At 34.0% G+C, this 27826-nt stretch overlaps 1 protein-coding gene across 1 annotated transcript in view; it reads left to right on the plus strand.

Moving 5' to 3' along the window:
• Positions 1-27244, plus strand: part of LOC111710472 (talin-2) — a 48771-nt gene extending 21527 nt beyond the window's left edge. Inside the window, exons 15-40 of the mRNA XM_023484572.1 lie at positions 2523-2606; positions 2735-2826; positions 3353-3482; positions 4087-4178; positions 5128-5245; positions 5362-5421; positions 6793-6905; positions 7057-7242; positions 7342-7420; positions 8991-9424; positions 9619-12668; positions 13895-13977; positions 14201-14308; positions 14474-14530; positions 14609-14677; positions 18792-19094; positions 19885-20013; positions 20185-20266; positions 20320-20450; positions 21544-21703; positions 22269-22470; positions 22757-22817; positions 22888-22965; positions 23407-23525; positions 26406-26457; positions 26762-27244. Of these exons, the coding sequence (XP_023340340.1) occupies positions 2523-2606; positions 2735-2826; positions 3353-3482; positions 4087-4178; positions 5128-5245; positions 5362-5421; positions 6793-6905; positions 7057-7242; positions 7342-7420; positions 8991-9424; positions 9619-12668; positions 13895-13977; positions 14201-14308; positions 14474-14530; positions 14609-14677; positions 18792-19094; positions 19885-20013; positions 20185-20266; positions 20320-20450; positions 21544-21703; positions 22269-22470; positions 22757-22817; positions 22888-22965; positions 23407-23525; positions 26406-26457; positions 26762-27073 (6384 nt within the window). The 3' untranslated portion in view covers positions 27074-27244. The remainder of the gene's footprint in view (positions 1-2522; positions 2607-2734; positions 2827-3352; positions 3483-4086; positions 4179-5127; positions 5246-5361; positions 5422-6792; positions 6906-7056; positions 7243-7341; positions 7421-8990; positions 9425-9618; positions 12669-13894; positions 13978-14200; positions 14309-14473; positions 14531-14608; positions 14678-18791; positions 19095-19884; positions 20014-20184; positions 20267-20319; positions 20451-21543; positions 21704-22268; positions 22471-22756; positions 22818-22887; positions 22966-23406; positions 23526-26405; positions 26458-26761) is intronic.
• The last annotated feature ends 582 nt before the right edge of the window (positions 27245-27826 follow it).

The following is a 27826-nucleotide window of genomic DNA, read 5'->3' on the forward strand; positions in this document are numbered from 1 at the left end:
TCTCAATTCACAGTGGAGACAAACCTCACGATTTAAACATATTCGCTTACTTTACAATACATTATATTCACACCGACAAATATTAGCAATATCCGTTGATAACAAACCTTAGCAATATCCATTTTAGTTTATAACAAATCTTAACAATATTCGTTCTAGTTCATAACAAACCTTAGCAATATCCGTTTTAGTACGTAACAAACCTTAACAATATCTGTTCTAGTTCATAACAAACCTTAACAATATCCGTTCTAGTTAATAACATGAATGAAATAATGCATTATTTCATTTTACGTAATAGCTTTTCTGAATGTAAGATGTAGAAACAATATCATTTAAATATTGGGCTACATAAAAGGGTTTTAGTAGAAAATAATGATAAAGTAGGATGGAAGGGTCTATCGGGATGGATCGATTAGTTTGATTGATGTTTATTATTATTACCGGACTAACATTGTTCTGATGTCTCCTAATGTTCACACAAATGTTGAATATATATACTAGGGAGAAGTACATGGATCATCTTTTCTCTTTCAAACTCTCTTCTATTTCCTTCATCTTTAGTATCTCTGGGAGTAGGGATAAGACTTAAAGGGACTGTAAGCATAATTTCAAGTGGGTCTCCATACATAGATGACATTGTCCGATTCACAGCGGTATCTTTGCATATAGGGTCATTTATAATTACGCTTTCAACCCATTAGTTGAAGCGAAGTGGTTCAACTAAGTCTAAGTAGTTCATTCAACCCCCCCCCCCATTAAAAGAATAAGTTTTCTGAAAAGAGTTTGTTTGTCTGGCCTTGTTGCAGGGAACCTGGTGTAGTGGTATCACTGGGCTTCTGTATAAAGTGTTGGCAAGGGTATAGAAGGGGGAGGATAGATACTTCTAGTACTAGATAGATAGATAGATAGATAGATAGATAGATAGATAGATAGATAGATAGATAAATAGATAGATAGATAGATAGATAGATAGATAGATAGATAGATAGACAGATAGACAGATAGACAGATAGATAGATATAGACAGATAGATAGATATATAGACAGAAAGAAAGATATATAGACAGATAGATAGATATATGGACAGATAGATAGATATATAGACACTAGACGATAGTTAGATAATAAAATATCTAGATAGTTGGAATAATGAGAAAATAGTGAATATCTGGTGAATGTCTGGTAAATATCTGGTGAATATCTGGTGAATATCTGGTGAATATCTGGTAAATATCTGGTGAATGTCTGGTGAATGTCTGGTGAATATCTGGTGAATATCTGGTGAATATCTGGTGAATATCTGGTGAATATCTGGTGAATGTCTGGTGAATGTCTGGTGAATATCTGGTGAATGTCTGGTGAATATCTGGTGAATATCTGGTGAATGTCTGGTGAATATCTGGTGAATATCTGGTGAATATCTGGTGAATATCTGGTGAATGTCTGGTGAATATCTGGTGAATATTCCCCTCAGTTTGTGTTGAATTCCTCTGGTTGTTTTATAGCCCTGATAAAGGGAAGGATATCCCCGCAAATTAAATTTTTTACATATCTCACAAATTCGAAGAGTTATGAGACAAAAAGAGGAGATGAGCGTTTCCAATATATTACTAAAAATGTTCACTAATAAAAGTTTAAAATGTGCAGAAGTATTAAAATAATAATGATTATTTTTTTTTTCATTTTAGGAAAAACAAAAGGGCAGAGCGAAGTTGGTTCCCAGGCTGCTAGGTGTCACTAAAGACAGTGTTTTAAGGTACGTTGGATTTAATTCTGAAATTTAAAGAAACAACAACTAGAGTCATATATTTCTTCTTCAGGTTGGATGAAAAGACGAAGACGATTTTGAAGACATGGCCGTTGACGACGGTTCGGCGATGGGCTGCGGCACCAAATGTTTTCACGCTGGATTTCGGCGATTATCAAGATCAATACTATTCGGTTCAAACTACAGAAGGTAATCTATCTAATATCAATGTTTCTATTCTATCTATCTATCTATCTATATATCTATCTATCTATCTATCTATCTATCTATCTATATATCTATNATTATTATTATTATTATTATTATTATTATTATTATTATTATTATTATTATTATTATTATTATTATTATTATTATTATTATTATTATTATTATTATTATTATTATTATTATTATTATTATTATTATTATTATTATTATTATTATTATTATTATTATTATTATTATTATTATTATTATTATTATTATTATTATTATTATTATTATTATTATTATTATTATTATTATTATTATTATTATTATTATTATTATTATTATTATTATTATTATTATTATTATTATTATTATTATTATTATTATTATTATTATTATTATTATTATTATTATTATTATTATTATTATTATTATTATTAGGGATATTATTATTATTATTATTATTATTATTATCATTTTTATTATTATCAATATTATTATTATTATTATTATTATTATTGTTGGTTTTATCTAGTTTAAACACCTTTAATCAATTTGTAGATGGAAGGAGACCCAATGGAACACTAATCAGCAGGCTGTACACTCACAAGTTTCAGCAATGAACGCGGCAACAGCGCAGATGGTAATTTTACTTTTTTTAATATTAGACAATATTAAAATACAATTATTTATTTTTAATATTCAACTTTGTATGTAATTATATGTACGAACAACTTTTTGGTGTCTTTAATACTTTTTTATATTTGTCAGGTTACATTGACCGGTCAAGGTGACCGGACTGACCACAATGCTGTGGGCGCAGCGGTCAACACAATATCTACCAATCTACCTGACATGGCCAGGTAAACAATACACCGCGGGTATGATCATTGGCTGGGTAGAGATTCGAGTTAGTCAAGCTTAATTTAGTATTTTTAAAAGCTAAGAATAAGCTTAAAAAATATCTATTTTGGCAGGTTTTTACAAAGCATATTATGATTTTAAAGTTAATTAACTGTTTGCTCTTTACAAAACGTAAACCTTTGAATTAATATAGGGGCCCAAAATAAATTAATCAAAACTGTATTTGATAAATTAATGTTTAAAATAAAAACTGCAGTGGTGTTAGCACAAGTCAAACAAAATGTGCATATTTTCTTGCACAAAAATTTATCAGTATTTGCCAATTACTCCATAGAAACTAAAATTAAAAACAAAGGTGTTTGTTTTCTTAAATTTACGACAAAAAGGTATAAATAACAAAGATGACAAAGTATGTAAAATTCAAAGGCCAAGCGTGACAAAACCTCAAAGTCGACCCGATCTTAAAAATAAGTGCAAAATACTTATATCTGTCCGGATCTTTTTATCATACCTGATCTGCCCTAGGGAGGTGAAGATGTTGGCAGCATTGATGGACGACAAAGGAACCGAGGGGGATGACCTCATGGGAGCCGCAAGAAGCCTGTGCGGGGCATTCTCAGAGATGCTCCGAGCCGCAGAGCCGCAGACAAACGAGGTATTTATTTAACCTTATTTCGTTTTTCAGGAAATGGCCTTCAATTCTGCATTACTTGCTTATCGAATTTCCCAAAATACTGCAAACCATTTCCATTTAACGTTAAAAGCTATAATGAACAAAAAAACTTTTAATCCGAGTTTTTAATAGTTACTATTTCAATTTTTACACTTTGGCTCTCATTTCTTTTTTCTTCCTTTTTTTATGAATTCTCTAATTTTTTCCAATAAATGTTCTTTTGTTGTTTCCTATTTGAATCTATTTTCTGTCCCTTCATCCACTTTCCCCTTTGGTGAATGTCTNTTAGATAATATCCACCCTAGTTACCCCCTTCCCAACCCCCCTCTTTTAGATAATATCCACCCTAGTTACCCCCTTCCCAACCCCCCTCTTTTAGATAATATCCACCCTAGTTACCCCCTTCCCAACCCCCCTCTTTTAGATAATATCCACCCTAGTTACCCCCTTCCCAACCCCCCTCTTTTAGATAATATCCACCCTAGTTACCCCCTTCCCAACCCCCCTCTTTTAGATAATATCCACCCTAGTTACCCCATTCCCAATCCGAAAATTTGAAATTTTTGTTTTATAATATTATTTTTAGCCTCGTCAAACCTTGCTGAGTGCCGCGAGCCGAGTTGGAGAAGCGAGTTACAGGGTGCTCTACACAATAGGAGAGGAGGAGGTCGTTGACAGGTATTTTTTTCACCCTGTAATTAGGGGGTTGAGACCCCGGTCAAACTTTCCAATTCTCCATTTCTAACCCTTCTATCATTCCCTTCCAAATACCAGTTTATTCCCCATCCCCCCTCCCCCACTTACTACCTCCACACTCCCTTAATCCCCCTTCACCCCTCCCTCTCCCCTCCTCCCATCTCTAGTTTAAGAAGCTTGAGATCCATATCTCACGAGGTCTGGCTTATCCCAACCATTCTAAACCATTCTTCTAGGATTAAAACAGACATAAAGGCAGTCATGCAGATAGGCAACCCAGCTGCCTTGAACTAGACCCTGCCCCTTGTCAAACACGATCTTAACATTATATAATTAATAAACTTCAAATAATTATAATTATCAAGAAGACAAATTTATTGAAGAGAACCCTACAGCTTGGATTTAGTTTCATTGAACACAAAACATTTAAAACTCGTATACAGAGTGTCACACAAAACATGAGAATTAAAACTCGTTTTTCAAACCAGGGAAATCATGTTATTTATATTTTGAAAAACATTTATCTGTTTTAATGAAAAAGAATGGAAATTGACGAAACCGGACATGTGAATTGAGTCTTTGCAACAAACTCAATTTTATAATCCTTATATCTTTGCTACCTGGTGTGCTTCACACATATTTCAAACTTGAATTATTCGATCTAACAGGAATTATAGTTTGAAATATCAAGTTGCAAAGATGTAAGTATTAGAAAATCAAAGTTTCTGGCAAAAACTCAATTCCTTTGATTGAATTATTCTCTAATTGGTTTATTTGATTGAATTATTCTCTAATTGGTTTATTTGATTGAATTATTCTCTAATTGGTTTATTTGATTGAATTATTCTCTAATTGATTTATATTTGATTGAATTATTCTCTAATTAATTTATATTTGATTGAATTATTCCCTAATTGATTTATTTGATCAGGGAGCGACAGGATCTACTGTTAGGTCTGGCGAAAACCGTCGCGAACAATACTGCAGCTCTCGTCTTAAAGGCGAAAAATGTGGCGAGCAAGTGTGAGGACCAGTATACACAGAACAGGGTAAATATTAGATTAGAAACTGGAGGCGTTATAAAGATACAAAGTCTGTAATGTTAAATTATGTAAAAATTTCCATTTGATTATCTATTTTTATCATTCAGAACTTTTTTCTTTAGGTAATTGGCGCCGCTACTCAGTGTGCGCTAGCTACAAGCCAGCTGGTCGCCTGTGCTAAGGTGAGTAATATCATATAAATAGAAAAAAATAAGTCTCTTATTGCACTTCTTTGCAAAACACAAACTGATGCCAATACAAGCTGGTTAAGGAGCTGTCGCGATTATATTAAGTGCTTCTTTTTCTATATTTAATTCAAAGGGGTACCTAGAAACCTTTCTCTGAGCAAAATATTTTAGGATATTATTGTTGTTTTCGACCAAAAAATTACAATTTTAAATTTAACGGAGGATTAATGCAACAGTGACTAGAAAGAAAATTGACAGATTTTATCTCTTTAATATAGAAAAACGAGAATTTCTTCTTACGACGTGAACAGTCCCTTTAATCTTGCAGTTTACAATATGGGATAAAAAATGTCATTCTAATGTTCTACTTCCATATATGTCTGCTAGGTGAATTGAATGGGTGGGTTCTAAGTAGAATTCTACTGTGAACTATTGTAGAACTAGACATAGGACACAAGTCAAGTTGTTATTAGTTGTTATTCTTAAACGAAATTGAGCACGCGAGGTTGCATCCCATGCTCAAAGTAAATTCAGATCCATTACACATTCCTAGTTCCGAAATGTATCACGCTAAGTTTGAAGTTTGGGGATAAAACCAAAGAGAATAGAATATATGTTAGAGTGGAATTTACTAGAAAAAAGTGTAAAACGGCCTTTTGTTGTACTGTTTCCATACTGCAGGTGTACTTCACATATTTGTGCTATATATAACCTTTTGGGCCCTGGAACATCATTTTATATAAAATCTAAAATTAACATTAAAAGAAAACCAAATTATGAAATAGGCTGGTTTCAGAATTGACCAATGATTATTTCACATAGACTCTATGCCTTTCACTTTACAAATGATGATTTTCAGTTATAACTATAAGTCAATTGATGTTTTTTATTCACCTAATTCATTTTATAAAGTTTATTTAACAGCTTTAAAAAAATCGACATTGAAATGGATAGTCTAGGGAACATACTGTATTAATGTACTCTACTGCGTATAATTTGTGAACATTTACATGATTTGTACACTTTGAACTCTCTTTCAGACTAAAAGGGACTGAAAAAATTCATACCGAGAGATTGTCTAAATTTCCCTCTAATATATATTCTATTCTCTTTGGATAAAACGTTACAGAAAGAAACTGATAACTCCTCTCAAACTTTAATTTTCTAATCCCCATATTTCTGCAATGATGTACCCTTAGACAATTCTAACTCTGAATTCCGCTGCATTTAAAGTTCACACAATCAAAGTTTAAAATATCAAAGGTTTCCAACTTCAGGTTGCAAAGATACAGAGTAAGACAAATTTGGGGTTTAGGGGCGTAATCATATTTTTTGAAAAAAAACTATTTTAGTTTTTCTTTTCAGGTTGTAGCTCCAACTATCTCTGATCCTCTATGCCAGGATCAGCTGATAGAGGCTGCCCGTGACGTGGCAAAATCAGTTGAAGGCTGCGTGTCAACCTGTAGAGATGTCTGCAGGTACAACCCCAGTTTTTAGAAAATTTTAGAATACAATTTTTCAATTTGGATTAAACGTACATCGAAGGCTCTATATAATTAGAATATCTTTTAAAATTTTTAACTGTCTGAGATTCCTAAAAAAACTGTTTTTAATTAATTTTTATCCCAGGGATGATGGAAGCTTGATTGAGCTTGGTGGAGCTGCTACTGATGTAACCAAGGCACTTCACGAGCTGTTGAACCACGTGAAGGACGGGGGTCCTGACAAGATCCCCGACATCATGGAGTCAATCATGATCGCCTCGGGAGATCTCATCGCTAGCAATGATTCGGGGGAAATGGTCAGACAAGCCAGGTAACTATTTTTTAATATTAAAACAGCTAGAAAATATTTAGTTTGCTTGAAAAAATCACAATTTTCGTTCTATTTTTAATAATAACTTTTTGATTTTAGAATATTAGCTCAAGCTACTGCAGAGTTAATCCAGGCGATCAAGGGGGAGGCAGAGAGCCAATCAGATTCCGATCTTCAGGTAGGAATCATTCCTTGGTTAAAGGGACTGAATACGCAATTTCTAGTTACCCTTATCGTTTAGGTTTCCTTTAAAGCACTGGTTAAATCTATTTATAAACTTTTATTTCAAAAATCTATCAGACGCTAAAGGTGATAACTTTTGATTGGATGGAATGAGTTAAACACATTCTCTCCTTGAACAGAGAGATTCTTAGTCAAGTTTTGACCAATCAAAGATAGGTTAATCTGCCGACGAGTTGTCATGAGTTTAACTGATTACGTCTATTTAAAAGTTCTCATCTCGTGTTCATGTTCAACTTTATTTGTCAACATTCAAAGTAATGTTTAATTGATGGGATTAAAGTTTGAATATGACACTGAGGTCTGATAGTATTATTTACCGTACATTTAGATTTTTTTAAAATCAATTCTATACAATTATACAATCAATAAAAATTTAGAGAATAGGATAGACAGTTTTTTTTCAAAAATATATCACTTATAACCATTGCAATAAAATTGAGTCTTTGCCACAAACTCTGATTTTCTATAAATCCCTATATCCAATGTCCTAGACTTTAGATATTTTAAACAGAATTCAGAATTAAAAGAAAGAACTAAGACAATAATCATTCCAGAGTTTTCTGGTTGCCACTGTATTGTTTAGTTTTAGCACCAATGTTAGCCCTCGAATTTTTCCCACACCATCAAATAACTGACTAAAAGATTAAAACAATATTTAGATTATTTACTAATATTAAATGTAAATTTATTTAGTCCAGCAAGCTGGAGAGATTTCTATTAATATTTTTCATGATTTAGATAATTGGAAATTTGGGTTCCGCCACTGTCCATTTTTAGCAATTACAATTGATTAAAATATTAAATCAATATTCTTAAAATATCTTTATTATGGGGGGGGGGGGAGGAAGGATATTTTTTATTTCTGCTAGAAAAAGGCCGGATATTTAGGTTTGGATTCCAGAACTTCATGAATGGGAGAATCCTCATCTCTCTCCTGTATATACTCCTAGACCTCTAGACTACTCCAGACCTAGTTCTTTTTATGAAAACTTTATATAATTCTCTTCTTTATCCTCTACATTTCAAGGATTTTAGAAACAAGGATTTTTATGAAAATCTTTCCTTGTTTTGTTATCCTTGAATCTTCCCACCAGATTGAATGAACTAATTTTAACCAAGTATTTAACCATTCTCGGTCGATTTAGGCGTCTACAGTGATAACCCAATTTTTCTATTTGTTAACAACAAAGTTCTAACAAGGGAATTAAGTCTTTGCCACAAACTCTGATTTTCTAATCCCATATATGTTTTCAACCAAATGTCGTAGTCCTTAGATATTTCAAACTATAAGTTCAAATAATCTAAATTTATCAAAGGTTAATACCATCAGGTTGAAAAGGTATTCGGGTTAGAAAATTTGTTTTTTTTGCAAAGACTCAATTCCTTTTGCATATTTTTGAAAGGTTGTTTTATTTCCAATTTTATGAAAAAGGAAAGGGCTAACATTGCTACCATGATTATTTACAAACTTATATTTCACTGTCTAATAACTTCTTCTTTTGCAGAAACGTCTGTTGTCTGCTGCCAAGGCATTGGCTGATGCCACAGCTGATATGGTGGAAGCTGCCAAGAAATGCGCCAGCAATCCTGGCAACGAAAACAGCCAGGAGGCTCTTAAACGTGCAGCTGAGCAGCTCCGAGTCACAACAACAGAAGCTGTGGGAACTACAATTAAGCGAAAAATGTTGAAACGTCTTGAAAACAGCGCCAAGCATGCTGCAGCTACAGCTACACAGTGTATAGCAGCTAGCCAGGGCGCTGGTCAGCACAACACCAGCCACAATAGTCAGGATGAGCTGATGGAGAGCTGTAAAGCTGTTGCTGATGTTATTCCGAAGTTGGTTGAGGGTGTCAAGTACAGTATGCAGAACCCGAGCTCCGCCATGGCCCAGTTGAACCTTATTAACAATGCTGAGAGGTTCCTAGATCCAGGATCAAGGTAAGAGATGTTCTCCGGGTTGGATCCAGGATCAAGGTAAGAGATGTTCTCCGGGTTGGATCCAGGATCAAGGTAAGAGATAGGAATGACAGATTGGAGGACGGTAATAAAAACCAGATATCTGATTAGTGTTATCAGTCTCTATGTCCCCCGGTCTCTGTATTCTAATCATGTATAATGTATATTGTATTTAGATTGACCAGATCTACAAAATCTGCTATGCCAACTGTGGACAACCAGTCCGCCGCTATTCAGCTTCAAAACTCCGCCCGGCAGATGGAAAACGCTCTGAGGGAGCTGAAATCCGCCATTACAAAGGCACTGTCCGCCTGTGGTTCCTTGGAGATAGAAGCATCTGCAGATCTTATCAACTCCTTGGAGTCGGAGCTTGAAGAGTTTAGAGCTGCCGCTCATGGATTCCAGCTTAAACCTATGCCTGGAGAAACTGCAGATCACGCCACAATTCAGCTAAACACAGCTAGTAGAGTTGTCAGTTCAACAGTTGCACAGCTTCTCACAGCTGCTTCCCAGGGTAACAGGGATATTACAAACAGAGCTGCCAGGGATACAGCTAATGCTCTTAGAGATTTTACAGCTGCTGTACGTGGTGTAGCTGCTACTTCCCAGGATAAAAACACCCAAAACCGGGTAATAGATCAGGCACAGCTTGTCATGGCAAAATCAGCTAGACTGGTTCTTGAGGCTCAACGGGCCATGAGCAATCCGTCAGATCCTGGTAAGTCCCAGATGTTAGCTATTGCCGGAAAGGATGTGTCTGTAGCTTTAAACAACACTATGCGATGTCTGCCAGGACAGCAAGAGGTTGAAGAAACTATTTCTCACATCAACAATCTGAACTCACAGATCAGTTCCAACCAGTTCCATGTATCTGGTAAACCCTATGGAGAGCTTCAAAGTCAGTTAACCCAAGCTGCTGATCGACTGAATGATGTCACATCTGATGTTGTTATCTCAGCTCCTGTTCCAGCAGAGCTAGCCAACACTACTCGTCAGTTTGGTCAGGTACTTGGAGACATGATGGAGTATTCCATGGACATGGCAGGCCAAACCTCTATACATGAGACAAAGACCCACATGGTGTCGACTATGATGAATGTAACCTCTATGTCCACAAGCTTCCTGTCCTCAGCCAAGAATGTAGCAGCAGACCCAAGTGCTCCTAATGCAAAGAACAACCTCTCAACAGCTGCCAGAGGTGTTACAGAAGCGATCAATGATCTTATCAATGTTTACACATCAGCTGCCCCTGGGCAAAATGAGTGTGACAGTGCCATAAGAGCCATACAGTCTGCAAAGCATATGCTAGAGACCCCCTCTGAGCCTGTTACTGATGATTCCTATCATGAGTGTCTGGAGAATGTCATGCAGAACTCAAAGGCTCTGGGAGATGGTATGACCGGAATTGCAAACCATGCAAAGAAGAGTGAGCATGAACAATTTGGCGTGGCAGTAAAGGATGTTTCAGAAGCCATTGTTGGATTGATAAAAGCAGCATCCCAGGCCACCTATCTTGTTGGGTTATCTGACCCATCCTCCATTGCTGGAAGATTAGGGCTCTTAGATCAATCACAGTTTATGCGAGCATCTCAGGATATTAAAGCTGCATGCACAACATTAACTAATCGCAACAGCACACAACAACAAATTCTCTCAGCCGCAACTGTAATTGCTAAGCATACCAGCTCTCTTTGCAACACTTGTAGAATTGCATCTTCAAAAACTAATAACCCAGTTGCAAAGCGACACTTTGTTCAGTCCGCCAAGGATGTTGCAAATGCAACCGCAATTCTGGTGAAAGAAATCAAGAAGTTGGACGGGAACTATACTGAAGAGAACAGGCAGGCCACCGCCAACTCTACCAGACCCCTGATAGAAGCTGTTGAGAATCTGACCCAGTTTGCGAGCTCCCCTGAGTTTGCATCTGTCCCTGCCAAGATATCAGCCCAGGGTAGAGAGGCACAAAGACCAATATTAGAGTCAGGAAAACAAATCATTCAAGGTTCTGTTGGTATGATCCAGTCTGCCAAATCTCTGGCCGTCAACCCGAAAGATCCTCCCACCTGGCAGGCTCTTGCAAACAGTAGCAAATCAGTTTCAGACTCCATCAAAAAATTAGTTTCATCAATAAGGGAAAATGCTCCAGGACAAAATGAATGCCAGGACGCCATTGAAAAACTAACAATTTACATTCGAGAATTGGACAATGCATCAATTGGGGCCATGAACCAGAACCTGCCCCCACGTAGGAACAAGGATGTGAAACAATTCTCAGAACAAATGAACAACTCTGCGATTCAGATCTCAGAAAAACTAATTGAAATTCGAGAAGCATCCAAGAATGAGGCGGAAAGGTTAGGTCACTCTGTAACCAGTTTCATGTCCTACTTTGAACCACTTGTTTCAAATGCAATTGGAACTGCCAGCAATATGACCAGCTCAAAGCAACAAGTCCTTCTCCTAGATCAGACAAAGACTGTAGTTGAATGTGCCCAGCAATTGCTCTCTGCCTCCAAGGAGAGTGGAGGGAACCCTAGATCCACTCATGTTCATGGAGATATTGATGAATGCAGCGATGCCGTTGCATCTTCACTCCAGGAGATGAGATCAACAATTGAGAGACTAGGACCAAGCATAGGAGAGGTTTCAAGTATTGTAAGTTGTATTTCTGAAGCTATTATCCAAGTAGATGATTACAGGCCCGGGAGCAGGAATGATAATGATGAAGGGCTGGTTTCCTTCCAGACTAGGATGATGAGTTCTACCAAGGAGATTGCTAAAACTGCTCAGGATATTGTGATCAAATCCTCTTCTAATCCAGCAGAACTAGGAAACCTGGCCACACACATCTCCACTCACTACACCAGCCTTGCTGTCGACTCCAGGGGAGCAATTCAGAACACCGAGAGTAATGATCTCGCAGAAAGGATTAAATCCTCCGTCCAAGACCTAGGACAGGTCACCATCGAGCTTGTTAAGGCAGCAGGATCTGTACAGCTGAGCCCCAATGACACATATGTTTTGCGTGATGTGTCAGACAGCGCCCGCCATGTTGGAGAAAAATGCGCTAATGTATTATCCTCGTTGAATGCTATTGCACGTGGTACCCATGCGCTTGAAAATGCGGCAAACACGGTTTCTGGAATCCTGGGAGACCTGGATACAACCATTATGTTTGCAACCGCCGGGTCTCTGAACGCTGAAAATGACGATGAAATATTTGCCGGTGAGTTTAGGAATGTTTATGTTTTTAATCATCATTCTTTTCAACATTGCAATGTTTAGATTCTCACGCGACTATGACAACCATTTTTCATGGTAAATATTGAGTGCAACCCTTGATCTTATCAGTTTTCAAGACTCACTTTATTAATCAGTGTGTATGAATGTTTTTTATTTATCCTAACAATATTTAAGAATTCACATTTTGTATATCAAACACATTGAAAAGACGTTGTGTCTGTTTTTATGACACTTTCATATCATATTACAAAAGCATTGGAAATTGTAAATATAGGATATTTTTAAAGAAATGGATTAAAAGGTCTATAAAAAAATAAAGTTTAACGATAAATTTTAGAAAATAAAAAGAAGAAAGATCAACTATTTGAGGAAGAACATCCATCTTTATTCTATTCATGTTTTCCGGGTCTCACTTGAACTCACATTTTGCACAACCCTTGGTTTGATATGCTTGTTTTCTGCACGTTATGCATTGCATACATATTTAGGGAACTTCAAGACTTACACTACACCATATACAGTATACACAACTCATTTACAAATTAAGGGCGCAACTAGAGTTTCAACATGGGGGGGATTTTGCTCGAATGGGAATCCATTTTAACTACTAGGGGGAAAAGGAAAGGTTAGAGAGGGCTAACACACTGTTGCCACCCCTGAGTACCAACTTTTTTCATGTCTGATCATAACTCAGGAATGCCCAAACCAATTTGCCTCCAATTTTTATTGGGGAACTCGGAAGAACCACGAAAATGATTAAAGTTTGTTTTTGAGATTTTAAGTTTAGTGTGTCCACTTGTATAGGGAAAAATAGCTAAAATCGTTATTTACGACCTTTGGCAACTCTCGGTTCCCAAGCTAGTATGATATATAATAGCTAGGCAATAGGCATAGTTATATATAATAAATAAGAACTTGGTGGATTCAAATAAATATGACAATTTTAAAACTTTCCATAAATTTTAGAATGAGAAAAGACGACTTGTAATCATCGATACTTAATCGTTATGTATATCTGAATATCTGAATATATAAAAGAGGACCTTTTTTGAAAAAAGACATTTTTTCTTTAATATTTGGATTGGGGGGGGGGGGGGCATTTTCAGACCTAATTTTGTTGCACCACTAAAAAAGCCCCAGCATGGATCAGAAATAATTAAAGCTATCTTGTTTTGATCTGGGATTGATAAAAGGTTTTTATTACTCCAGGACATCGGGAAAATATCCTGAAAACAGCAAAAGCTCTGGTTGAAGATACTAAAACTTTAGTAGCTGGAGCAGCCTCTTCCCAGGTACAGTCGTCGTCATATATTTCAATACAATGAAAACTACTTTCAATTTCGATTATAATTATATTTATAATAAAATCATCTTTTATCAGCAAAAGTTACACGTTGTTTGTACTTGTTTACCTTTTAAGATATCAGCAAAAACAAAAAGCTACTTTTTAATCTAAAAATTGAAAATGTTCTCCATTATTATATTTGATGAATATCGACGGTACATATTTTTCAGGAGCAGCTGGCCGTAGCTGCACAGAACGCTGTTTCAACGATTGTTCAACTCTCGGATGTAGTAAAGGCAGGAGCAGCAAGCTTAGGCTCACCAAACCAGGAAGCTCAGGTAAAAAAGTCGTCTTCCAAAAAGAAAATTTCCAACTGTCGTCATTTCTCACACCATCATTTTGAATGTCGTCTTATCTGATATCGTCTTCAATCAAGCTTTGTTAAAATCTTTATTATTATTATTATTATTTAAAATTATTCTAAATCTACAATATTTATTTAGGTTATGCTTATAAATGCAGTGAAGGATGTAACCTCTGCTCTTGCAGATTTGATGCAGGTAATAATTATTATCAATTATTAATTTTTACACAAGGTATTTTTTTCAAAGTTCTTTGAAATAATGCTATTTTTTTAGGCAACAAAATCCGCAAGTGGTAAAAATATGCAGCATCCAGCTATGCACCAACTAAAGGATTCAGCTAAGGTAGGAATACAAGTTTGATTTAAAATGGCCGAAACTTTAAAATTCTGTGCAGTTTACTGTAAATATTTACATTTAGCTTTTTTAAAAACATTTCTGCATGCTTCTAAAGGGTTGCGACAAAATTAATTTTATAGTAAAGTTTTCCTAATTTCGCCGCTACCACTTTATAAACAATGGTGAACTTTTAAACATGCTTTTCCTTTTCTCTAATTTGGTTGCTTTTTATTAACAAATAAACAAAGCATTCATTTTAGAAACCCCTTTTTTCCAAATGCATTATACATTATACATTTGCAGATCTTTAATGTATTCATACAAAGCATGGATTGACTCATGCAATGAAAACAAATATCAAAAATATTTTAAATATTTACTCAAAAATTATTAATTTTATTTGAAAGATAAATATGAACTGTTAGAATGGTAAGAACAGTAGGGAGGGGGGGAGGGGGAGTTTTTGAAAATATGATACATGATTTAGAACCAATAAATAAGGCCAAAATTAACGTTATAATATTTTGAACATAGCTGTTAATTTGTATACAATTGCAACATAAAAAATGAAAAATGTCTAATCTATAGAATTCGAAAAGTTAAAGAATTAAGTGTGTAAATCATTGTCGTGATGTAAACATTATGTAAGATGTAAAATATCTAAAACGACTGGATAAACATTAAATCTAGTTCACCCCCCCCCCCCTTCTCCTGACAATGTTTATTTCTTTTGCAAATGCATTGCTATAGGAGTTCTGTTACCATGTCCTACTTCTATACAAAGGTTCTCATTGATTAAACTGTATTTACATAAACATATGATCAGTTCTTCCATGGATGTTTACCTGAACAATCTCAGAGATAAAATTTAATTTTGTGTAAGCGCATTTTTGACAAGGCCGATTTTTTTATTTGATAATAAATAAAAATCGCGTTTTTTGACAAAAATAAGATAATTAAGGCACTAATGAACAGATAAAATAATAAATTCAACTAATTGAGACGACAAAAAACTTCTTTAACAATAAAGACATAAAAAATCAGAAAATTAGTCAATATAGAAAATTAACTTTAGAGATATATTTGATCAAAATTTAAACTTCCAAGCTTACAAGTCGAAAAAAGATATTTCTCCACATTGCGGATACTTTCTTTGTCCTTTTATATAACTTTCAGATTTGTATTTCTTTACTTCGTTGATTTTAAATTCTTCTATTTTCCCTTTTTAGTTCTTATCTTTATCTATCATTCTTTCTCTTCCAATGTTTTCTGCTTTAAAGTAACTGTTATCATGATTTCAATCACCATCCATGGAAATATGGCAATGCCTGATTCACAACGGTACCCTAGAAACATTTATCTGATAAATAATGTGGAAGATAAATCTGATCATTCCTGTATGTTTTCATTCAGTAGAAATGCGCAATTCCCTTTGTTAAGAAATAACAATTAAAAATAATTAGTTTACAAAATCAGAAACATAGATATCTAATTCATACTTGATCAGACAACGCTTTTAATGGTACCGCTTGAAACCGGGCATTGCCATCTTTATATGGAGGGTTACTTGAAATCAACCTTGCAGTTCCTTTAAGTATTTCTTTACTGAAAGCTGAATCTATGTATTAATTTCTTCAGTTTAAAAGTTCACCGTTTTATCCTTATCTAAACATATGCCTGAATGCCTAAATCCCTCAAGCCTATTTGTCCAGAAGCCCTATCTGTCTCATGAAGCAAAAATTACGCAACCTTTTAGGAATTTAAAAAATTCAAAATATTTCTACCAAAAATGGCCGAAACTGCCCAGAGTTTTAAACCTTCGAAGAAATTCGAATTGATCATTATAATTTTGTCTTAACTTCATTACAAGCTTTAATATAAATTCTTTTATTCGTGTCTTTATCCATATCTGAAGGAAAAAAACTTTTTAACAGAGGTGTTTTCTGATGTCTACTGTTTCTTCAAAATTCTAAATCTTTATTCTTATAAAATGTTTATCTCTGTTTTTGAGTATAAATCTCTTCTCATATTGATATATCTCTTGAAGTTTAAATTTATCTCTGCTTTCTACCGGCTCCAGTCTGGCCATTTAAGTGTTTTCATACTCAAAATATATTTCTTTTATATTGATCATGGGGGAAATACCGGGGGCGGGGGGGCGGGGTTGTTGAACATATTTAACTTGTAACGTAGAATAAACAAAATTTTATTAAAATATTTTCCTTAATTATTTTGAAAAGCTTGATTGATTGATTCTGATCAAAATTAAATTGATTTTTTATTGAAAGAAAACATTTCATATTTTTAAAAATTATAAATTAATTCATGGCATGAATTTGATGATTTCTTAAAAATGAAAATTCAGAAGAATTTGTTTAAGATTAAAGATTTGATTTGGTTTGGTGCAGCAGATTTTGGTTGGTGCAGCTGATTTAATATTTGGTTTGGTACAGCTGATTTGATATTTGGTTTGGTACAGCTGATTTGATATTGGGTATGGTGCAGAATTTAATATTGGTCTGGTGCAGTTGGTTAGATATTTGGTTACATTTGGTTTGGTGCAAGATTTAATATTTGGTTTGGTGTAGGAATATGAATCTAGTGACTGGTATCAGTCTGATATTGAAGAGGAGCTGGAGGGGTTAAGGGAGGAAGAATTCAACACCGACCCCCCTCATCCCGATATTTTTCAACCCGACACCTCGAACCCCGATTCTTTGAATTTATTACAACTTGTTCAGTGCAATTGATCATTATTTTTAGTTAATTTATAAGAAATAACCAAATTAAATTAAAATACTGCACTACATATCATATTGACGTTAATGTTCTATTAAAAAGATATTTAGACAATTAAATAATAAATGTTTAAAACTATTAAAAATTCTTTAAAAAAGTTTTGTTGTTTATAATGATAATGTATTTGGAAAATATGAGGGGTAAGAGGTAAACGTGTGTTAAACGTTTTAACTCGAGAATTTTTAGAGAAACTTCGAGCTTTGAACTTATTTTTGAATTTCGGGTCTGACATGAACAAATCCCCGAAATGTTTTGTACATAGTACATATATATGTGTATACATAATGCTCTTTATGTAATCGGAGCTGAAAACTTTAGAATGGGATATCCTTAATCCCGATCGGTTAATTAATCTGGAGATTAATAACAAGAGGAGAACAAGCATTATTTAATCTCGAGATTAAGAAAAAGAGTGGATCAAGCCTTAATCCCGATATCCACCATTCAAAAGTTTTCAGCTCTGATGTCGGAACTTTTGTGTAGAGTATAGTTAATCTTGATATCCAATATGGCCATTTTTCAGTAGGACTCTATAACATGGAGATCAACGCTTGATCTCAAGATTCGCAAAAGTTCTGATTTCTGACTAACCATTGACTAACAATTATTTTTATGATATTTTTCTAAACCTTGATATATTATCTAGGCCATTAACACACATCAGAAACGTTTTCAAAGCTGTCACGTCAGCTAAGAAACAATATTACACCAAAAACAAATATTTTTACTCAGCAAAAAATTGTTGTTTTAGACGTTTTGAACCTCATTAGGTGAAACGAGGCGCGTAAATATAAGTTAGCGTCTGCTTTTTACCCTGCTTTCAACATAGTTTTATTCTGCTTTTTGTTACATCTGCCTTGGGGAATTATTTCTGTCAAAACAACAAAGATATGATTTTTAAGATTTTTTGTTTTAAGTGACATTTTAGCTTGACACGAGAGATATTGTTTATGTGACTAACAGAATATGTTCTAGATGTCTACGCAATTTTGTGACATTTTAAATGTATAGACTACAGTGTACAAATAAACTTGCATGTACAATAAAGTTTTTCATATATTTTATATATTTCCTATTGAGCATTGAGCAGTATTATCAGTACCCTTCCTGTATACTGCACAGCCTAGCATTCGATTTTCATCCACAGCTGTTTGGTTAATAATATTGTTAACGAATATTATTAACGACCCTTGTTCTAATGATATTGTTAACGACCCTTGTCAATGTCATTGTTAAAGGCCGTTGTTTTTATGATATTGTTGACGGCTGTTGTCAATTGTATTGTCAATGATTGTTGATGCTAACGATTATTTATGTTCAGATCATGGTAACCAACGTGACTAGTCTTCTCAAGACCGTCAAGGCTGTAGAAGACGAACACACACGAGGAACTCGAGCCCTTGAAGCTACCATCGAAGCCATTGCTCAAGAAATTCGAGCCTTTGATTCACCTGACGCCCCGAAATCGAACCTTGGCCCTGAGGAGCTTCTTCGATCAACAAGGCCGATTACCATCGCAACAGCGAAGGCAGTTGCTGCTGGTAAATCGTGCAAACAAGATGATGTAATCGTTGCTGCAAATATGGGAAGGAAAGCGATTTCTGATGTTCTCATTACTTGCAAGGTATAAATTTTCTTAAATTCAAGAAAATATTTTTTTATATTTCTTTATTGCTCTTTGTATTGAAAGAAAGAATCTACTAAACGACCTTGTTTTTAAAACTTGAAATCCTTGAAAATTACAATAATAATGTCACAATAATAATGCCAGATTCTTCAGTAACAGATTTATACGAAAAGATTACTGGAACCTTCATTAAAATATAAAAAGTATAACTGTATTTCATTTAGATTTCTTTTAAGACATTTTTAAGATTTATTTTGAGCAATCAATAAGAGAATTCCAAATTGTCAGCGTTGTCACTTTTTCTTTCAGTCTAAATTAGTCAAGAAGGTTGGGAGGGGAGGGACAAAGACTAGGGAGGGGGGCCTGGAGAATATTTATCTTTCCTTTGAATCCATCTTCTTTGAAAAAACATTCATTTATTATTAAGATATTTCTAATTTGTTAACTGATAAAGTACTGTCTACTTACTTGCTATACCTACCTACCTACCTACCTACCTCCAATATCTACATACCTACGTACCTACAAATCTACCAACATACTTACCTACATATCCATGTACCTACCTAACTATCTTACCTGCATACCTACCTACTTACTTACAAGTCTAACTTTCTCTCTACTTACCTATACCTACCCACATACCTATCTACCTACCTACATACCTACCTACCTACCTACCTACTTAACTTCCTAACTTCCTACCTTCCTAACTTCCTACCTTTCTACCTCCCTAACTTTCTACCTCCCTGACTTTCTACCTAACTACATAAAGCTACATGCCTAGGCTGCCGCGTATGGTTCTGAATCAGCTGATCTGCGGGAGCAAGCTCTACAGTTTGGACACGAGGTTGCAGTACAGTACAGGGAACTATTACAGCTTGTCATGCATATCCTCAACAGACCAACTAACGAGGTACTTTTACATAACTTTTTGTTTTTTATAAAATAAACCTAAGTTGTTCATTATGACACTTCTTTTTGACATTTTTATCTAATTAATGATTATTTTCCCCCCAAACTAAAATTATTTGTTAAACATTTTTAAAAAGATAAAATGACAGGTTTTGTAGTTAAATATTTTCAGGCTAAGTCCAATCTTCCGAATATTTCACGCAAAATAGCTCAATGTGTCACACAGCTGGCTCAAACAGCAGAGCTACTAAAGGTAAAAACTGTTTAATATTATTTTTATTATTATTATTATTATTATTATTATTAAGAGCTGACTGGGTAGACCCTGATGATCCTATGCTGATAGCTGAGAATGAGCTGCTAGGAGCTGCTGAAAGTATTGAAAGAGCTGCAAGGAAGCTTGCTACTCTTAAACCTAGGAAGGAAATCAAGGGAAAGGTAGGAAAAACTAAAATATATTATTTAAATCAATGTTTAATGATTTAAAGGAATTTAGTTCCAAACAAATTTTTTTTTCATGCGTGGACACTTTTAAAAAACAAATATTCTGTTACCCTGTGTAGTATCCAGTATTTATATTAGAATTATAAGCTTTAACAGAAATGTTAAAATTTTTCTATTTCTATACATTCTGATAATTTTATAAGTTCTGTACTAGGATTATTATTACACAAGATACTTTATGTATATATGTCATAATAATTTGAATAATAACATTCGTGTATTGTGTTAACTCGTTCTATTAGAAAATGTAATTATTATAATCCCGAATGTGTATTTGTTTGATAGTTTTTTTAACCCGAAAAATTATTTTATATTTTTTAATCCAATATTATAACTGTGAAATTTCTTATTAATTTACAAAAATAATTTGAATCAAAAATGTTTAAACATGAACCTTGCATGCCCACTATCCTGGAGTACCCTTGAACCCTAGCAGTACACTACCCTGCTGTACCTGGAGTACCCTTGAACCCTAGCTGTACACTACCCTGCAGAACCTGGAGTACCCTTGAACCCTACCTGTACACTACCCTGCTGTACCTAGAGTACCCTTAAACTTTCGCTGTACACTAACTACTCTGCTGTACCTGGAGTACCCTTGAACCCTACCTGTACACTACCCTGCTGTACCTGGAGTACCCTTGAACCGTACCTGTACACTACCCTGCTGTACACTACCCTAAGATATGTTTGATATTCTTGGTTTGGATTAGATCAACCAGTATACAAACATATTCATGGGTATTGTACTTTACTTCAACCCTGTTCCATCCTTTGTACTGTATACATTAAACCTTTTATATAAACCTGTAGTTTAGTCCAGCTGCACATAGAAAGATATGCTTCTATGTAAAGCTTAAACATTGTAGAATCATTATATTAATTTTTTATGTACATTTATTAAAATATTTTTTTGAAACATTTATTAACTTTTTAAAAATGTATCGAAATAAGACAAAATTCGAGCCATTAATATAGTTTTCTTTATCCTTCAAGATGTTGACAAACTTTAACCTTGTATTATCAGGTTGTTGCTGAGGACATGAACTTCGATGAAATGATTCTTGAGGCTGCGAAGAGTATTGCAAACGCAACCTCGCACTTGATTAAGGCGGCCTCCGAGGCCCAGAAGGAGTTGGTTCTGGAGGGGAAGGTCAAGCAGAGGACGCATATAGGATCCGAGGACGGTGAGTTATTATTATTATTATTATTATTATTATTATTATTATTATTATTATTATTATTATTATTATTATTATTATTATTATTATTATTATTAAACGGTACCTTAAAGAATACCAGATTTTAAACGGTACCTTAAAGAATACCAGATTCTAAACGGTACCTTAAAGAATACCAGGTTCTAAACGGCAGCTTAAAGAATACCAGATTCTAAACGGCGCCTTAAAGAATACCAGATTCTAAACGGTACCTTAAAAAATACCAGATTCTAAACGGTACCTTAAAGAATACCAGGTTCTAAACGGCGCCTTAAAAAATACCAGATTCTAAACGGTACCTTAAAGAATACCAGATTCTGAACGGTACCTTAAAGAATACCAGATTCTAAACGGTACCCTAAAGAATACCAGATTCTAAACGGTACCCTAAATACCAGATTCTAAACGGTACCTTAAAAACTATAATATCTTCTTTTTTTTATTTAAAAAAAATATATTTCAAATTTACTTCCTTGTCTTTGCTGCATATGAACCCATTCATCATTTTGCTCAGTACATTTGTGAATCGGGTCTTTAATTCACGCCGATAGGTTCTTTGCTCAATATCAGGGGGGGGGGGTCCAAAAATTTGGTTTTCAAATTACAGTATTCCTACATCAGGGTAAAATTATAAAAAATAAGCATTCAAATATTTATCAGGTTTCTGCTGCCACAGCTCAGCTGCTTCTGGCCTGCAAGGTTAAAGCTGATCCAAACAGTCAAGCGCTTAAACGGTTAGTCTCTAAAAGGACTGATTACATGACTCAAACTCTAAATTTCTAATCTATATTTTTGCATCCTGATGTTTTACAATTTTGATATTTCAAACTTTAACTATTAAATCTAGCAGAATTCAGATATCCTCGAGATCAGGGTTGATAAGAGAAGAAGAGTTTTGGGCAAATAATCAGATCCTTCTGTAGTTTTTTAACATAAACAATATTTTATGTAGTTTTTTTAACATAAACAATATTTTATGGATACTTTGTTTCCCCTACATTGAATAAACTCCTTTTTTAGGCTAGAGAATGCAAGTAATGCAGTAAGGAGAGCTACCGAAAATCTGGTCAAAGCAGCTCAGGTACCTACCAATTAATTGTGAAAGATATTTAAATATTCGACATGATTTAATGTGTTTTGTTTGTTTCAAGGTTTCCATCAAGGAGAATGAGGAGGAGGAGGGATTAATGATCGATACTTCTGCAGGATCAGTTAAAGCACAAGCCCAGGTACCCCCCCTTCACGCCCCCCCCCATAAAACTGTTTAATATAGACCGTAACGACTTTGCATTGTCAACATTTTAACTCAATTCAAAATACTTTTTGGAGCCCTGAATTTGACGATCTTAAAATTTCAAGCATGTTGTTGCCAGTTTTAGCTTAAAAGAGTATTTGGAAAAATCACAAGAAATCTGTTCGCTAATTATAAACTTATTTTGATTTTTAAAAAGTATGAAAATTCCGAAAAATGTCGATTTGATATATCTACACTTTGCAATATCATTCTTCAAAGGTGCGACTGTTTGTTTTGTTCGATGGGAGACTTATCAAAATAAATTCTAAAATTTACTTCCTTAAACAAAATCATGCCACTTTTCACTATTTCCCCTTGTTTTTGACCTGTAAACGTTTTAATTTTTTAGATTTAATTTTCACAATAATTATTTTAGTATATTGAAATCCAAGAGGAAGTATTGAAGAAGGAACGTGAATATAAGATGGCCCAGGAGAAACTAAAGAAAATGCATATCGAGAGATACAAGACGGACTCAGAAACAGAACACTCAGGGTAGGTTTAAACCTAGCTCAGGGTTTGGGATTGAATAGGGGTTTTTTTTGCAACAGATAGAGTTAATTCAGTAAACAAACTAAAGCAATCAATACAATTCTATTATTTATATTTGCATGGACTGAAAATGTAAAAAAAAACATTTAAAATTTTAAAAATTTAAAAGTCAAAAATTTTATTTGCATGTGCGAAGTAGTTTAATGCATGTATTTATTCTATACACCTTCATACATTCTTGAACATTGGACATTATTGACTTTCAGGACTGCTCACGTGTGAATAACTAAAAATTCCTATACAGGGTGAAATATATAAATAATTCCTATACAGGGTGAAATATATAAATAATTCCTATACAGGGTGAAATATATAAATAATTCCTATACAGGGTGAAATATATAAATAATTCCTATACAGGGTGAGCCTTGTCCATGATTTTACTCCGAACCATCGAGAGTATGGTCGCATCTCCCCAGAGTCCAGCCGACGACGATATAATGTCATTTTTGAAATCGGTGCTGGGAACAAAATAAATAGGTGCATGTAGCGACTGTGTCGTAACATCTCTTCTTGAAATTAACTGAACACTCCCCAGCAATTCAAGTTTTCTAACCCCGTTATCTTTGCAACCTGATGCTGAAGACCTTTGATATTTTAAACTAAGAATGTTGTTAGATCCTTTTATCTAAGTTTGAAATATCAACGATTTACACTATAAGGTTGCATAGATATATATTGATTAGAAAATTAGAGTTTGTTGCAAGTATGTATACCTAACTAAGTAAACATCTACTAAAACTAACTGTTCTGTAAAATACGCCGATATAACTATAAGTACAAAATGAAAAAAAATGACTTTAAACATTCTGAATTTTAGGCTTGTTTTATTTACTATGGGTAAAAAGTAATGGAAATAAACTTCTGTTTAGAGGATCTAGCGTGGGTGTCGAAAATACAGTGGAAAAAAGTTCAATCTCAACTTTTGAAAGTAGAAAGAGCGTGAAAAAGTTGAAGAATATTGGCACTGTGTCAAAATTTCGACAAAATTTTGACAAATAAACTCGTGAGTTTTAAATGAAAATTAATGTGGCTTCTTGTCGGTATTAAAAGGTTGTAAAATAAAAGAGTTTCTTCATCAAAACAAACTTAGATATTATGACCTTTTTCAGCTTATACTTGGGGAATACGTCCGTTACTAGCTTGAAAACATGTTCTGTATTTTCTCAACCCAGCTTAAAGAAACTGTCCATGTGATTTCAAATCCATCTTCATTTAAAGATTTTCTTTAAACCTTTATCTGAGTAACAATGACTAATATATTTTATATTTTGCTCTGCTGCATAAATATACTATTACCTGCACCGGAAAACAAGTAGTATTTCATCATTTTTAACCAGACAAAGGGTTAAAGGTGTTAAAGAGAAAATATTTCTTTTAAAAACGAGGGTTACTTGAGATGACGTATACAATCCCAGAAACAAACTTTTCTCTAAACTGCAGTTTCCGACCTAAAATTGATTTAATACATAATCAGAGAACTGGGTTAAAAGTTTAGGCTAATTTATAGCCGTAGCACGAGCAGTGCAATATACCTATCTGCTGGAAACTACTACTCAATAGATTAGAAAATTCAAAGATTCAAAGCAATTTAGCGGTTGCCACAAACTCAAATTTTTAAATCCCTATTTATTTGCAACCTGATGGTATAAATCTTTGATATTTCAAACTCAGATTTTTTGATCCAACAAAATTCATAGGTCTACTTCATTGGATCGCAAAGGTATAGGTATTTGAAAACCAGAGTTTGTGGCAAAGACTAAATTCTTTTGAAATATGAAATTCTTTGGAACATTTTTGATGTAAAATTAGTATTAATTGAAGTGTCCCTAATGACTAAAATTATGAAAAATTGCACAACATTTTACGATAAAATGAGTAGATATGTCTGTAGCTAGACGTTTTTCGTTCCTATATGTTTAACGAAAATAACATTTAACATATTTAGTATATGGTAGTTGTGTATGTTTACACTGTTAGTATAATCCCTAACATTTTGTTCCTTATATTGAACATTTCAAGAGAATTTTGAAATTGCAAACATTTTGATCGAAATTACAAACATTTTGATCGAAATTACAAACATTTTGATCGAAATTAAAAACATTTTGATCGAAACTACAAACAGAATGTTTGTGCTACTTCCCTAACGTTCTGTTCATATAATAATTTTTAAGAAAATGTTAGATTTCCGAAATTATTTTGATATATTTCGATATTACTAACACAATTTTTGAAGATTTTTAGATTTAGTAGTTAGTTAGTTTTTTGATATATTGAATTCTTCCATATTTCTATATATCAGCGGACCTGAATCTATATTTTTAGAAACAGAAGAAGGAGACCATTTTTTTCGGTCTACTAGGGTCACAGGGTGAGCCCCCGTGTGTCTCCTGTTTTCCTTAGAATAGATTTTTATTAAACATTTTATTGACATTTTATTGACCAGTATGAGTAATTTTCCAAAATTCTAGTTAGCTAATATTGTTTAATCTTATGCATGTACTTTTTATGTTCATTTCATTTTCCCTTTTTTTTACACCTTTTACACGATAATACAATTTTTTTATACATGATTTAAAATTCTTAGATCATTTAGGTTTGTAGTTAAAACTAAAATAATAATGATATCAGAATTGTTAAATTTACATTTTTTGCGTTCTATTATTTTTACCTACAACCTGTTATTTAGTTATGTTGGGTGTATTGCCAAAATTTAGAAAAAATAATTTATTTAGTTTGTGTCTCTTTAGTTTGTGATGTCTGCTTGCATGTCCAAATAAACTAAACTTTAAAAATGTTTTAATTTTATATTTTTGTTAGATATGAGTCCTCAGGATATGATTACACCCCAACCTTCTATACTTCAAGACAGGTATTCATTCATTCTTTCATATATCCTTTCTGCCAGACATTCATTTATCCTTTCATAAATTTCTGTTGGACCAAAACCCCCTTTATTGGTGGGACTTGTTGAGGTAGTCCCAGATGATGAACGATGAAACCCTGATTATAAGTCCCAAACTCTGGTTTTGTTACATGCTTCCTTATAGTAAGATTCATTTATTTCATTCCCATATTCCTAATATTGCATACCATTCATTTATTCGAATATTTCATCCTTTTTATTCATTGCAATCCATATGATTTTTAAAAATTAATTTTTCTTTGTTTTCTAGGTCTACACAGCTAGTCCTAACTACTCCCATACCAGTTACTATGCCGAGTCTAGAAAAAACGACTCCTTCAGCAAAACAAATGACTCCCTAAACAAGACGAATGACTCCAGTGCTATGGAAAGCAGTATCGAGTCTGGCCCGAGCTTCACCGAGTCCCTCCAGAGGTTCAAAACTGCCTCCGGACACAACGCGCAGATGTCCAGCTGGAAGAAGAGCATGCAAAGCTCGAGCTCGAGCTCGGTGTCCAAGCGCGTTGAGGAGACAAGAACTATGATCACCCAGAGCTCTCAGAAACGATATCATTTAGAATAATGCTAGCACCATACCTCCCTTAACAGCATGCCCTTGTAAAACGTGGGATTCGGGAATTTTGCTTTAATTCCAGTTTCTCCCATTTTTCAATAACTTTATCTAGTCCAGAGGGTTTCAAGAGATGAGATTTAGTTTTCCTTGTTCATTTGTTTGAATAATATTAAAACATGATTTTTGATTATTATTTTTTTTTATCTGTTTTTGTTGATTGAGAAAGAAAAAATAGTTTTGTTCGCAAAACATAAGTCCACGGCTTTCAAAAGAATTTTAGCATATCATTTAAATCCAACCTGGGATCCATGGTTAATTCGGCTCAGACGCTTCCTTTGACCCGCCCTGTGAAGGGTAGATAAAAAAGGTAGTTCTTGAGGCGCCATATCCCGGTAAACCGGAATAGGGGACCATATCAGCTGATTCAAATTGAGTGCCATTTTTCGGTTTTGTAACCGGACGCGGCATTCAAATCCGCCATTTTCCTGCTTGCTTTCTTTTCATTCTTACTTCCTCTCTCTCTTTCTCATTCTCTCTCTCTCTCTACAATTCTTTAGGACGTCTAAATTATAACCTTGTAAACACGTTAAATTCATCCAGATCTAATATAATGATTTAACTAAGACTTATTATTAATATGAAACCATTATTTTGCTTCAGAATTTAGTGTGAAAGGTTGCTTGGTAAAATTATAAACTTTTGTTTAACCTTTCAGATTAAATTCGAACATTTTTGCTTCTATCAGTTATTTTCTTTATTCAA

This window comes from Eurytemora carolleeae, unplaced genomic scaffold (assembly GCF_000591075.1).
Source record: "Eurytemora carolleeae unplaced genomic scaffold, Eaff_2.0 scaffold124, whole genome shotgun sequence".
Classification (NCBI taxonomy): Eukaryota; Metazoa; Arthropoda; class Copepoda; order Calanoida; family Temoridae; genus Eurytemora; species Eurytemora carolleeae.